This window comes from Ciona intestinalis, chromosome 2 (assembly GCF_000224145.3).
Source record: "Ciona intestinalis chromosome 2, KH, whole genome shotgun sequence".
Classification (NCBI taxonomy): Eukaryota; Metazoa; Chordata; class Ascidiacea; order Phlebobranchia; family Cionidae; genus Ciona; species Ciona intestinalis.
The window spans coordinates 5,072,632-5,084,939 of record NC_020167.2 but is presented as its reverse complement, the minus strand read 5'-3'; the positions used below and the strand labels follow the sequence as shown (position 1 = coordinate 5,084,939).

The 12,308-nt window shown below is 39.0% G+C and overlaps 2 protein-coding genes across 3 annotated transcripts; both read left to right on the top strand.

Moving 5' to 3' along the window:
- Positions 1–70: 70 nt before the first annotated feature.
- On the top strand, positions 71–2,775 carry LOC100179570. Its single transcript, XM_002120569.5, has 4 exons — positions 71–422; positions 859–1,020; positions 1,769–2,042; positions 2,474–2,775. Exons 1-4 carry the CDS (start codon positions 359–361, stop codon positions 2,592–2,594), a joined length of 621 nt encoding a protein of 206 aa, XP_002120605.1. The 5' UTR covers positions 71–358; the 3' UTR covers positions 2,595–2,775.
- A 5,052-nt stretch (positions 2,776–7,827) lies between these two features.
- LOC100180853 (lens fiber major intrinsic protein-like) lies at positions 7,828–12,167 on the top strand. 2 transcript variants are annotated; one of them, XM_018817713.2, is made up of 8 exons: positions 7,828–8,195; positions 8,472–8,662; positions 9,102–9,163; positions 9,445–9,632; positions 10,328–10,532; positions 11,067–11,147; positions 11,382–11,505; positions 11,579–12,167. In XM_018817713.2, exons 2-8 carry the CDS (start codon positions 8,482–8,484, stop codon positions 12,124–12,126), a joined length of 1,389 nt encoding a protein of 462 aa, XP_018673258.1. In that variant the 5' UTR covers positions 7,828–8,195; positions 8,472–8,481; the 3' UTR covers positions 12,127–12,167. The 2 variants fall into 2 exon arrangements, with proteins under 2 accessions (XP_018673258.1, XP_002124819.1); XM_002124783.4 differs by having other exon boundaries at positions 7,832–8,195; positions 8,475–8,662.
- The last annotated feature ends 141 nt before the right edge of the window (positions 12,168–12,308 follow it).

The following is a 12,308-nucleotide window of genomic DNA, read 5'->3' as shown; positions in this document are numbered from 1 at the left end:
CTTCTGTAAGTTCAGATTCAAACTTTCCCTTAAGACGGTAATACATCAGAAATACGAATCGGTAGCAGCAGTTAAGTTTTGTATATATGTTAGCAGCATATAATAGAGAAACAGTTTATATTACATACAAAAGGCCTTATAAGGCGTGTCCCTAGTAGGCCGCGAAGCAGCTTCTGCTGTTTTTTCGTGAAACTGCTGCTGCTTCTTGGTTCGTTTCACTTTCCCAGAAACCGCTACATTCCTGGTGTTTTGTCATCCGTGCAGTTTATCTTGCTTAACCGTTTAAAGTTACTTAACTTGTGTAAGTTCTGTAGGTAGCCTAGGTGTAATCAGAACAGATAGTAGTCGAAGCAGCAGCATGGAAACTTTGCAATTTATCGTCATTTTTGCGTATAGTTGCATTTTCTTATATCCCGTTCAAGGTAAGCAATATTTAGCTTCTTTCTTTTACGTCATTTTGCCCATCATTTGCACAGAAAAACATTTACAACATTTTAAATGCGTTAGATTTAAGAAAAAATATATTTGTTGACAGACGAATATATAATAGAGTGGGGGGAGATGGGTCACCTTTTTCTCGTCCCATTTGGTAGTAAACAAAGAACATTCAAAGGTTTTTAAAACCGCGTTCTCACGACTTCCATAGACCGTTGTCAATTTTTTAAAACACAATCAGGATATTTTAATATTATGTGTTAAAGGTGTTCCGTCTCCCCCGACCCCATACTCTATTTATGCTGCGATTATAGCAGATTACAACGAATTGTTATTTGTTTAAAGCTGTATGCGCATTGCTAGACATTACACATTGTTTTTATTCACTTACCAGTTGTTGGTCCTAACAATATTAAATCACAGGACAATCTCAATCCTCGTGTGAACTTCCCTTTGTATGGAATGCTGCCACTGGCGACAATTGGTTGCTACCAGGCATAATACCAGGATACCGAGCTAAATTTGAGCTTGTAGTCGAGGGCTTAGACTCAAATAACCGGTACATACCGGGTCGAGCTCATAAGGGTAAGTTGTTAAAACAACACTCTTTGTCGATGCTGCATGATAGGTCTTCCGGCGCCGTGGCTCACTGGTTTAGTCGCATGCATCGAAACCAAGGTGTGCCGGGTTCGATGCTCGACGGCGGTACTAATACCGCACAACTATAGATACTATTTAATGATGAAGTATTTGTTATAATGAGTTGCGGTCGGTTTCAATGACAATGTTTTTTACATACGGTAGTGTGGGGTAAGATGGATACCCTTAGCATCTAGTTTTCCATATTTCCGGATTGTTTTGTTAACATTTAAAATGCCTTTTTCGAGTGGTGAGAATACTATTGTATAATTCTGTAAATATTCTTTGTTCACTACTTAATCGATAAAAGAATAAAAACATGAACTATCTTTCTCTGGCGTACATTATAGTAGGGTGGGAGAAGATGGAACACCTTTTCATTCTTTTTTCTCGTCCCTTTTTTTTAGTAAACAAAGGTCATTCAAAAAGTTACAAAACCGTATCCTTGGGAGTCCCCTAGACTGCTGTTAATTGTTTAAAACACGATCAGCATATTTGGATATTATGTGCTATAAGATGCGTCCGATCTTCCCCCACCCCTACGGTATAGAAAGTTTCGTTGTTGCTTTTTGCCACAGTCCTGTAACTTGAAAAAACGTCCAAAATATGATTAACTTAAGAAAACGTCCAAAATATATATTAACTTAAGAAAACGCCAACGTCCACAATATGAGTTAAATATCCTACTTGACAGTTTCAGTTAAAGTGAGGTCGAAAACAGAGGGTCGAATGCGTGGGTTTTACTTGCTCCTCGATCCGGTGGAAGAACAAACCTCCGACTGCATGTGTTCGTTTAACGTCTCTTGCGGTTTGGGCCGTTTTGTGAAGAAGAGTAATAAGAAAAATGCACGCCTGGGAACGAAAATGCTTGCCAATTGTACCCAGATGATATACGCTGATAATAAAGTAAATAAGAAGCGCTGGACCATGAAATGGGTGGCGCCCACCTGCGGAGGGGTTGTTATAAGGTAGTTTATTATTTATTAAAAACATCAGCTGTTTAACATGGACTTTTTCTAACGTAGAAGTATTTCTGGGGACTGAAAATACGTTTACTGTAAATATGCACATCACACACACGTGTTACTGTGGGGAAATTGGGACACTTAAAGAACATATTCTCCCATAATTTAACACCTACTTTTAAAAGTTTATACCATTCACGTTAATAGCCTTAGCATGCGCTTTATAGGCTACAGCATAGCGAGAGTATTGTCCAAAAATAATAATTTAATATTTTTATTTGTTTATTATTAAATCCCATTGTATCCACATGTCCCATTTTGCCCCGCCTTGCAAAAGCAAGTATTACCCTTATTTAACAATATACCGCTTTACAAAGCATAAACTTATTTTCAACACTCTACATGCATTTTCAGAAGTTTTTTTTGTTTTTTAGAGCTACGATCCGCGGGAAAGATGGGAAGATTTATTTCGACAACGATGATTTAGAACCGCAGTTCCAAGTGTTGAGCAGAATTTTATATCCGAGTACCGACTCAGCACCCGAGGAGTCTTAAATTAAAAAAAAATGATGTTTATGATAGTGTAACAGATTCAACACGTTAATCTGTACAATTGTTCTTCTTAATTGTGTATTTTCTCAACAGCGGCGGGTCTATAGTTGCATTGTAATAAATGGTATATTGTTGAAAAGTGTTAGTGTACAAACTATTGAACAAGAACAGCATATAATTACCATTGAGTCGATGTGATTGATTTATTTGTATTATTTAGCTACGTAAAGTGAAAAACTATATGTTTAAATGTGAAAAATATCTCTTCGGATACAGTAGCGAAAGTCAAATTAGCTAAAACAACAAAGTAACGGATTTTGGCAACCACGGTATAGTTATAAAAGACGTTACGGTCAAACTACTCCAGAAAAGGTGTGAGAAAAAAAAAGCGGTTGCTAAACCAACCTTCGGTCGCTATAGTAACGTATAACCAAAACCCAAATGGAAAATATTAACAAACTAACTGAGTATATAGTAATAATAATCCAATTTCATTTATTTTTAGTAATTATACCATACTGTTTACAAGGCAGACAACACCGTACGGGCGTACGCAAATATATCACCCAACATTAATTAGCTGTAAAATAAGTGTTCTGTTGTTATTATCTAACCATTTGTACCAAAATACATTTGTGCCTGGAATAAATATAGATGTGTACGTTTGACAAATGTACACACATATATAGTTGTAACAAAGCGAGGAACCCGATAACACGAAGAATGTTTTGGGATTTACAAGTTTAAGTTAACTTTTTGTTGCCTTACATTTATTCCCCAAGTTATATTTTAAACTGTTTGTTGTCTGTGTGGTGTTTTCGTATTTGTTGCAAAGTTGTCAACATTTCAACAAACAAACTGCTATTACAGCTTTCAAACGAGTAAACAGATTAATTCGTGTTAGTGACGTTTTTAAAGCACCAATTGTAAATACAACAAACGAAGGTCGCTCAGATAAAGATCGCCCGCAGCACCAATGCATTGTCTTCCTTGCGAAATGATTGCAAGGTAATCGATTGCGAGGACAAAAAGCAATCGAATGAAACTTTTACAATCTCAGATAAAAATAGAACACAGTGTGTAAAGGTGGTTGCATTCAAACCTGATTCGAGGACATTAAAGCTGGAGACAGTATATTATAGAGTTCATCTTATAGTTAAGTTTTTAAAACCAGAATACTTATTATTTGATTCGCTATTATGACTGGAAGAAAGTATGTTTTTTTTAGATAAGAAATATCCATGCTTGTAGTAAATTTACCGTTTTAGGCATTTTCTAATGTATACGCCATATGTATAACAGTACCGCATGACTGATGCATTTTTAATCAGCGTTTGGTTTAGACTAGAGCGTGGGACCATTACCGCTAACCTGTGAGGAGGCACGGCCATTTTTTCTACTGCGAGAGTGTTTGAATTATTAAACAGCATTCGTAAAAACGTGAATTGTCTAATATCAGGTCATTGGCACGACTTTCACTACGTAGGTGCTTTGTTTGTTTTTGAACCTAATTGAACTCACGCTATGCAGAGCCCCTGCTGTGACGTCACTTGATTGACACCTCCCGCTGGCCGGTCCCGTGGTGTAAGTGGATGACTTTTGTTCCCCTTGTAAAAATACGTTCGCGCCCGTAACGACGGGGTGCATGGATTTGTATTTAGCTCAGTGATGGAATGTAGCATTCCAGGAATGGCCGTGGAGTCGATACAGCAGAAACAGAAAGCGTTTGCAGATCAGTCAAGTCACTGCTAAGTATAAGCGAGTGTAAACACCAGTCAGTTTCAAACAGGCAATATGACTAAAACGTTATACAGTCCCAGCATATGTGTACAGAGATTGTACGATGAAAATTCGACAATGAAAAAGTTAGACCGATTAGTTCGCGCCTTATTAATTAATTCAATTACATCTATTAAACGAGTTGTTTTGAAATTCAATAACTGTTAACTGAATTCGACTTCGCATAAATTTTCAATTTCTCGGTCCGGCTCGGTGACCTGAATGAACTGGTTGAAACCGGTTGTCTTCGGTCCACTTGCTCGATCTGTCGTGGCAATTTTCACGGCAATTTCGCGCCCGCTAAACATCCAGTTAATGCGATGATTAATAGTGGACAGAGGCCTTTGGTGTGGGAACCGACCTGTGCTGATGAACTGATAGCAGCGGACAGTTTCATGGTTTATCAGGTCAAGCGAGAGCCGATTAAATATATAGTAGGGTGGGGAAAGATGGGACACCGGACACCTTTTAATTTAATTTTTCATCGCACTTGGTATTATACAGAAAATCAAAGAATTTTACAACCGTAAATATCGTCACGACTCTCATAGACTATTGTTAATTGTTTAAAACCCAATCAGGCGGATATTTGGATATTATGTGTTGAAGGTGTCCGATCTTCTTCCACCCTACCATGCAATGGCATAATAAAGCTATAGAATAGGATGGATGCCGTTAGCACGTGATAACCCGTATTTCCTAACTGTGTTTTTAACAACCAGCTACGCTGTTTTAGAGTTATGATGGTATGTTTATGTAACTCTGTAAATATTATTTGTTTATCAGCAAATAGCATGGTAAAACAGAATGTAAGCATGGACCATCTTACCCCAGCCTATACTATATTGTAGCGTTTAATAAACACACGATTTTGGAGTAAGTTATAGCTTATATTCTTTGATGTCGAAAGGATAAACGAAAGTCCAATTTGGGACAAACAGACTGTTTGCTTTCAAAGTTCCGCTATGTCTGGATATAAATCTGAGTGACCATTTTATAATGTCTGTTAACGTACGTTCTTTAGATTGCATCTCATTTAATCCGGCGTTGTCCTCGCTTTCGCATCGATCTGGTACATTGTTTATTGCCGTTTGATGAGTGGTTTAAAAACGGATTCGGTGCTTTTTGATGCAAATTCCTTTATCGATTAGCGAACTTTTGTTTTCATGAGCTATCAATCTTTTCTGCTTGTCCCATTTTACCCAACTATTGCCCCCCGTGACTAAACCAACCAATCGTGTAGCACTCCTTTGGGATTTGCAGGACCGTGGGAACACGGGCCTTTGTGACGTCACAGGAAAGCGTCTTGTTCCCACGCACAATGCTAATGCATAATGCAGTAGTCGCCCGTCACATTACTCGCGGAACCGGCCCAGTTAACTCTCTACCCGGTCGAGCATATAGGAAACAAGATTAAATCGAATGATTGATCTATAACAAGCGTGATCACATACTCACTCTAAATTTTGTTAAAAATTTTGTAGTCCTATACTCTTTTAAGTTTAATTTTTTAATTAACGGTTTTACAAAATGGCCAAATAACGTAAGCCTACGAGAACGTACGTAGTTATGATAAGGTAGTACGCTGGTTCAAAAACTTCAGGATAATTTAATAACTGGCGTTTTGGATACTTTTCACAAATGTCACGTTACTTATTGCGCGAAATTTAACAAGCCTCGCTGTTTTTTTCGTTAAATCTGGAGCTACAGTAGAAATGTTCAAATTTTAGCGGAAAATTTAATTTTCCATTCAAGAAAAATCATGTGATTATCCATCATTGGGTTTCACACGCTGCGCTGCTTCGTTGGGGGACAACTTATATTGTGACGTCATTTGTTATCCACTTTGCCAAACAGGTGTGAATCAAGGCATGTACACAAAACATAATCTCAATGCCAACGCACGGTGCAGTTGGCCATGCGAAACCCATTTCCTTCATGAATGTCCGTTGTTTCGAGTTCGGAAGCCACTTAATTGTCAATTTCCTGTCTAATCCCAAATTCCAACAGCGACTGTTTATTCAAGGCCGTGCGTATACGATCTCTATTACTGCCCTTTCTCTTTTTCCAGAGCTATACGCGCTCTCTCTCGCACGCATTGAAAGCTGCGAAATTCATTCGCCCAACCAGAAGACGGGGTCTGGTAAAGGTTTTGTTTAACGACTGTCTCACCAGAAACCGCGACGATTCAAGTAGTAGAAAGCAAACAGTGTCTCAGTTTAAGAAAGCTTGGTTTGTGTGTAATGTTACCCTAGCCCCTACAGAATAAGCTTCTTAAAGAAGTATAGAAAGGTGTGTAGATTTGTTTCTCTTTAAAGTTAAAATACAGAAATATAATTCCGCAGGGGTAAAAGTCTGAAAAATGCAGTTTAGAGCTGTTGCATTTACGAGCAACTTTTCTTTCCAATAGGCGGACAATCAAACAGAATCTCGATTCTTTAGATCTATTGTACCGCTCCGGCGATTTTGAACCGTTTTGACTTCGTACAACCCCAGGAAAGTATGTAGTCAGCGAGCGTATCTGCAGTCAGTAGTGCGTGACACGGAAGGATGAAATTCCTGCCTACCGTCGTAATAAGTGGGTTAGACACAAGGGATTTCGGTAATAATATGTAATAGGGATCGGTTAATACGAGCTTGTATTGTGTTGCAAAAATCTCTGAAAAAACCGTATTAGGTATGAAAATTGGCCACGGTTTTGAATTACTGTTCGTTTTAGGAAAAGACCGTCGGTAGGTTATGAAAATGAACGAATACGTGCGGTATGTCGTTGCAAAGCGTCACTGAGTTAATCCGCTCCTGTATCAAAACATCAAAATTTAAGAAATTTAACTCTTCGCTTGAGGCGTTTGTTACACGCGCTTTGTATTGTTACGCGATACATACCTGATTGTTTAATTGTTTTCCAACAAAGGCCGTCAACGCGTGGCTTTTATCGTATCGTATAAATGACCCTAAAGACCGGATTTAACTCTCGAAATAATTGAAGGGGTAACCAGTTCGGATTCTTGTCCAACAAAGGACGTTTAGGCATTACGTCACAATGTGAATAGTTAGACCCAATTCCACTGTGACTTAACTCATAGCTTTATGTTCATAACTTTCGTTGGTTTCCGCTGCTGGTCACGCTCCACTGCTTCTTGTGACCTCTGGGTTGAAACAGCACCTTTGCAAGCGTGCTAGTGCGCATGCGCAGGCACGGCAGATGTGGACCCCGGATGCGGGGGTCTGCACGCTTCGTTGGGCAAGGAGGGTTTGTTTGTTGACACTTCAATGTTTGATCGAACCTTGTCACGAAGACGGGAATGGATAAATTGACATCAAACCACAGATGCGATAAGATTGTGATGTGCTAATATATTCATACCATATTTTTATTTATATGCAGGTTTTGTTGTTATGTTTTCCAAAAAAAGAATGCTTTTATAAATAGCAGTATTACAGGAGTCTCTACCTTGTCCGTTTAGTAAAATACTGGCCGATGTTCGGTCATACGCCACTTAGTGTAATCGCGTGTAAGAACTGGCGATTAAAATAACCTCTCTTTCTTCAGTAAGGAGTTTGTTTTACTTTCATTACCGAAGATTGTAATTGTGCACAGATACAAGCGGTGGTTATTGGATTAAAAAGTGGACACGGTTTTTAAGCGGGTGTTTAACTCGTAACTCTTTACATTGATCGTCATCTGCTCATGTTTTTGCAGGCATAGTGATTAGAAAACTGTTTCGTTTGAAAATTAAGTGGATCGGAATCTGTTTTATTGTTTTGAAGACTTGGATTACCTATTTCTGAAAATCCGGTTTTGTCGTTTTGTCATAACAAGAGGTAAATAGTATAAGTCAATTATTAACTAGTATGCGATCGTTAAAATCCGTTAACATTATCGTATATTGAAATCCCGTTGTTTTTCAAACAACATTGGACTAAATACGTTCATAATCGGTTCGTTAATCTTTGCCACTATTAAGGCATTCTAAACGTTAAATTGTGGATAATTATTGTAATCAACTCATAAAATACCACGTATTGTCGTTAGTTCAAATATTATTACGATTCAATTCTGGAAGTCATTTGTTACTTAAACTAACCACTCCTTCACAGCAGTGTCGTCATGAATAACGACCGGAAAGACGTAACAAAGCTTCATAGCCGCCGTAAGAGGGCGCTGCAGAGCGTGAAGAGCCAACTGTCGGATGTTGACTTGTGGAGGTCATCAGCTGCTGAATTTCTTGCTACTTTCATCTTTATTTTTATTGTGTGTCTTAGCCATATGATGGCGCCTTCCACTGCAGGTAAGTTTATTATGCATAATAACCCAGTGGTCTCTTAAGGTGGCTGTACACAGTATCCGACGTGCGAATTCGCATGCAAAGTCGTATGGAAACCCATGTCCAATTCCGCATGCGGCAGTGAAATCGGACAAAACAGACAAAACGGACGAGTTCCGGATATACTGTGTACAGCCACCTTTATGCACTGTCTAATTTGTCAGCCGTACAATATAAACAAACACATAAAAAAATCAAAGAATTACCCACAAAGTAACATACATGGTAACTTGTAAGTTACATTCATTTATTAATATACAGCATCAAAGTCTCATGTTTGGCTTGCTGCTGGTTGCCCTAGGCTACCACGCGAATAAAGAGTAAAGCTGTAAAATCTCTATCAACCTTGCTTAAATAATCTACCGTAGCAGCTAGTCAAATAAATTTCAATATTTTCTTGCAGCAAATACCGCGTTAGACGCGCGATCGAAACAACTCATCTCCTATGCTTCTGACCCGTTGCAGGTACGTTCTGTGTTCCAATATATAGTAAGTGGGTAGGGGTAGGATGGTTTATGTTTTTACTCTCTTTAATTGTCTCATTTGGTAGCAAACAAATAATGTTTTTACAAAAGTATAAACCAGATTCTTACGACTATAAAACAATATAAACTGTTAAAAACACGATTATATGAAATATGGGACATTATGTGCGAACGGTAACCATCCTACCCCACAGTCTAATCTATATATATATTTGTGTATATAATACGTACTACTTAAAATTTAACATTTTCTCGTCACAGACAAGCGTTGGGATCGCGCTGACATATGCTACGTTAATTCAATGCTTCGAGAAGATCAGTGGGGGTCATATGAACCCGGCGGTGACCTTTGCCATGGTGATTGCCGGTCACATGACCGTGGTCAAAGCTGCAGTGTTCTGCCTGGCTCAACTTGGTGGAAGTTTTACCGCCGCTGCACTTTGCTATGGGTAAAGACTAATATTAGGATTGTATATTCTAGATGGGTAAGGTTCTGTGGCGAGGTGCGGGGTCGGTCCATTTTCATCCCTTTTAAAAATAACACATCCACAGTTGACGCTGATTTTCGACCGAAAAAAGCAACACATTCGCAGTTGACGTTGTTTTTTCGGATGAAATTACAGTCCATGGAAACGGTATTCGACTTTAAACACTGCTGCCTAGCGCCAAACCGCAAGACGTGTTTGCGGTTGTATCGCTAATAGAGCGAAACTGCCTCGCTCCAATGCAAACCACTTATGGTTGTCTCGGAAATTTAGTTAAAGCAAGGGTTGTAGCGATTCGTAACCTTGGCGTTGAACATCTAATGTGTATCGTTTGTAAGTCTTCCTAGAACACGTTGTCAGCATATCATATTGCTACTTAGATTTTCTTCACAATTAAAAATACAGTACTGTGGACAGTGTGGAGTAAGATGGAACACCGTTAGCTCATAATATACAAATATACTGATTGTGTTTTAAACAATTAACAACGGTCTATGGGAGTCGTGAGAATATGGTTTTATAATTCGTTGAATGTTCTTTGTTTACTACAAAATAGGACAAACAAATAGAATGAAAAGATGTCTCATCTTTTCCCCACCCTACTATGCATGTTCTATTGCTAAATGCTGGTTATTTTCATCGTTAATATGTTTTGGCAGAATGTTTCCTTCGGAAAATCAACAAATGAACGCCGTATCTCGACTTCACGAAGGGCTGGAGCCTCTCCAGGGTTTTGGAATCGAGGTTTTACAGTCAGTCGTTCTCATCGTCACGTGGTTAGCAACATACGCGACCAGCCAATCACAACTCGGATCGTCCGCTATCCCTGTGGGAATGGCTTACCTCGCGAACACTTTGTGGGCGGTAAGTTAAAAAAAAGTTTAATCAAAGATTGGAGAAAAACTAATGGAGACCGAGTAATAATATATCATTTCATTCTAAAGGGAATACACAATTTAGGCGAACTGGCTGACCTATAGTTTTCATAAGATACATTTCCAATAAAACATGAAGCACTATAGCAACATTTTTTTTATGAATCCATTTCAGTGGTCGTTAAGGGTATACGCTACACGTGGGTCTTGTGAATCTGTTCAGGGTCAAACACGTTAGGAAAAAAATAGGCCTACACGTTTATTTTATTTTCTCGTCTGGTTTGGTAGTAAATTAAAAACATTTCGAATTCAAAAATAACATTGGTAATTGTTTTACACATGATTAGGAAATACGGAACAACATGTGCTAAAAGTATCCCATCATACCCCACAGTATTATGTGCCCATTTTTTCATAATTGCTAATTAGTAAAAGTTTTTCGGTAGACCTTTATCATAGCGTACTGTTCTTAGAAACTCTGTTCTGGTTGTCTATAGTTGATTATCATGTCTTATCTTGACAGGGTCGTTTAACCGGGTCAAGCATGAATCCAGTAAGATCGCTTCCACCTGCCCTACTTTCCAAGTACTACACTAATCTATGGGTAAGTAGAGGTTTGCCGATAAAGACGTGTTGAAATGCTTACTCTTGTTATCCAATATACGTGATAACTGGTAAGCTGTGTTATAACAACTGCCACAAGAGGAAACCCAAGTTACATTTCTTTATATTAAACTTCTTTTTATGAATTTTTTTAATGTACGATTAAATATATATTGTTGCGTTATTGTAAGCATGAAAATATTTAGAACAAGGTATAAATGACATGATTTTTTAGGTTTACATTGCCGGGCCGATAATTGGTTGCTCTGTTGGTGCTGTGCTGTACACTTATGTGTTTGTGACACCAGACCGCAAGCCTAGAGCTCGAAAGTTGACAGAATCAGGAAGAAGCGCAGAAGGTTTGTCTCAGCACCATTTATGCTTATTAAACTTTCTGGTTTAAGCTTTTTTTAACACCGCTTTTCAACCCAGGTGAATCTGTCCGGAGCGAACATGATGCTCATGAGTTGATGCCATTAAACCACATAACGCCACGCCATACATCAACCAGCATTGTACCAACAGAAGCATTGAGTCAACGAGATGAAGGGGTCACGTTGGTGCGAGCCCAGCACCCAGCTTACTACGCAACAATGTCGCAGAGATCTGACGTCACACAGGCGCTATACGTGCAGGTCCCGACATCACAACAGCAGCCGCAGCAATTTCAACAAATTTACCAACGCCAACCGCCACCGGCAACTCCGCACCAAACTATGGTGGCCACGACTCCACGCCGAATGAGCACTCCTGGTTTGCAGCCATTGCGGTACCAGACGTCGAGCGCTCCCGTGACAAGAACACCGTCACGACCATCTACGCGACCCAGCACCGCATGTAGTATGCCCATGACGCCTATGAACCGAACCAATCAAAATTTTGAGACGTCCGGTAGACACTCCCGTTGTGACGTTGGTACACCAGCAACGTTTCAAGATTGTTCATCCACAAATGTTTTAATCGACAACAGCGTTTTATAGCCTTTGGTTGTTGTTTTTTCATAAACCTTTCTTAAAGTTCACCTTTTCCCAGCTCTATTAAACTTTATGTATGGTACTGATGCCACAACTACCTCTTTTCAATCTGGTGCGAACCACTGAAGCATGTTTTATCCCATCTCATGCCTAACTGTTATTTATATTGATGTTAAAAATAATACAAA

What these genes read in the sequence shown, in the direction of transcription:
- LOC100179570 (XM_002120569.5), top strand. Translation starts at nt 359, where the DNA reads ATGGAAACTTTGCAATTTATCGTCATTTTTGCGTATAGTTGCATTTTC. An exon ending in TTTCTTATATCCCGTTCAAG is followed by an intron (nt 423 to 858) that starts GTAAGCAATATT and finishes ATTAAATCACAG; the next exon opens with GACAATCTCAATCCTCGTGT. An exon ending in ACCGGGTCGAGCTCATAAGG is followed by an intron (nt 1,021 to 1,768) that starts GTAAGTTGTTAA and finishes CCTACTTGACAG; the next exon opens with TTTCAGTTAAAGTGAGGTCG.
- LOC100180853 (XM_018817713.2), top strand. Translation starts at nt 8,482, where the DNA reads ATGAATAACGACCGGAAAGACGTAACAAAGCTTCATAGCCGCCGTAAG. An exon ending in TCGCGAACACTTTGTGGGCG is followed by an intron (nt 10,533 to 11,066) that starts GTAAGTTAAAAA and finishes TTATCTTGACAG; the next exon opens with GGTCGTTTAACCGGGTCAAG. An exon ending in ATCAGGAAGAAGCGCAGAAG is followed by an intron (nt 11,506 to 11,578) that starts GTTTGTCTCAGC and finishes TTTTCAACCCAG; the next exon opens with GTGAATCTGTCCGGAGCGAA.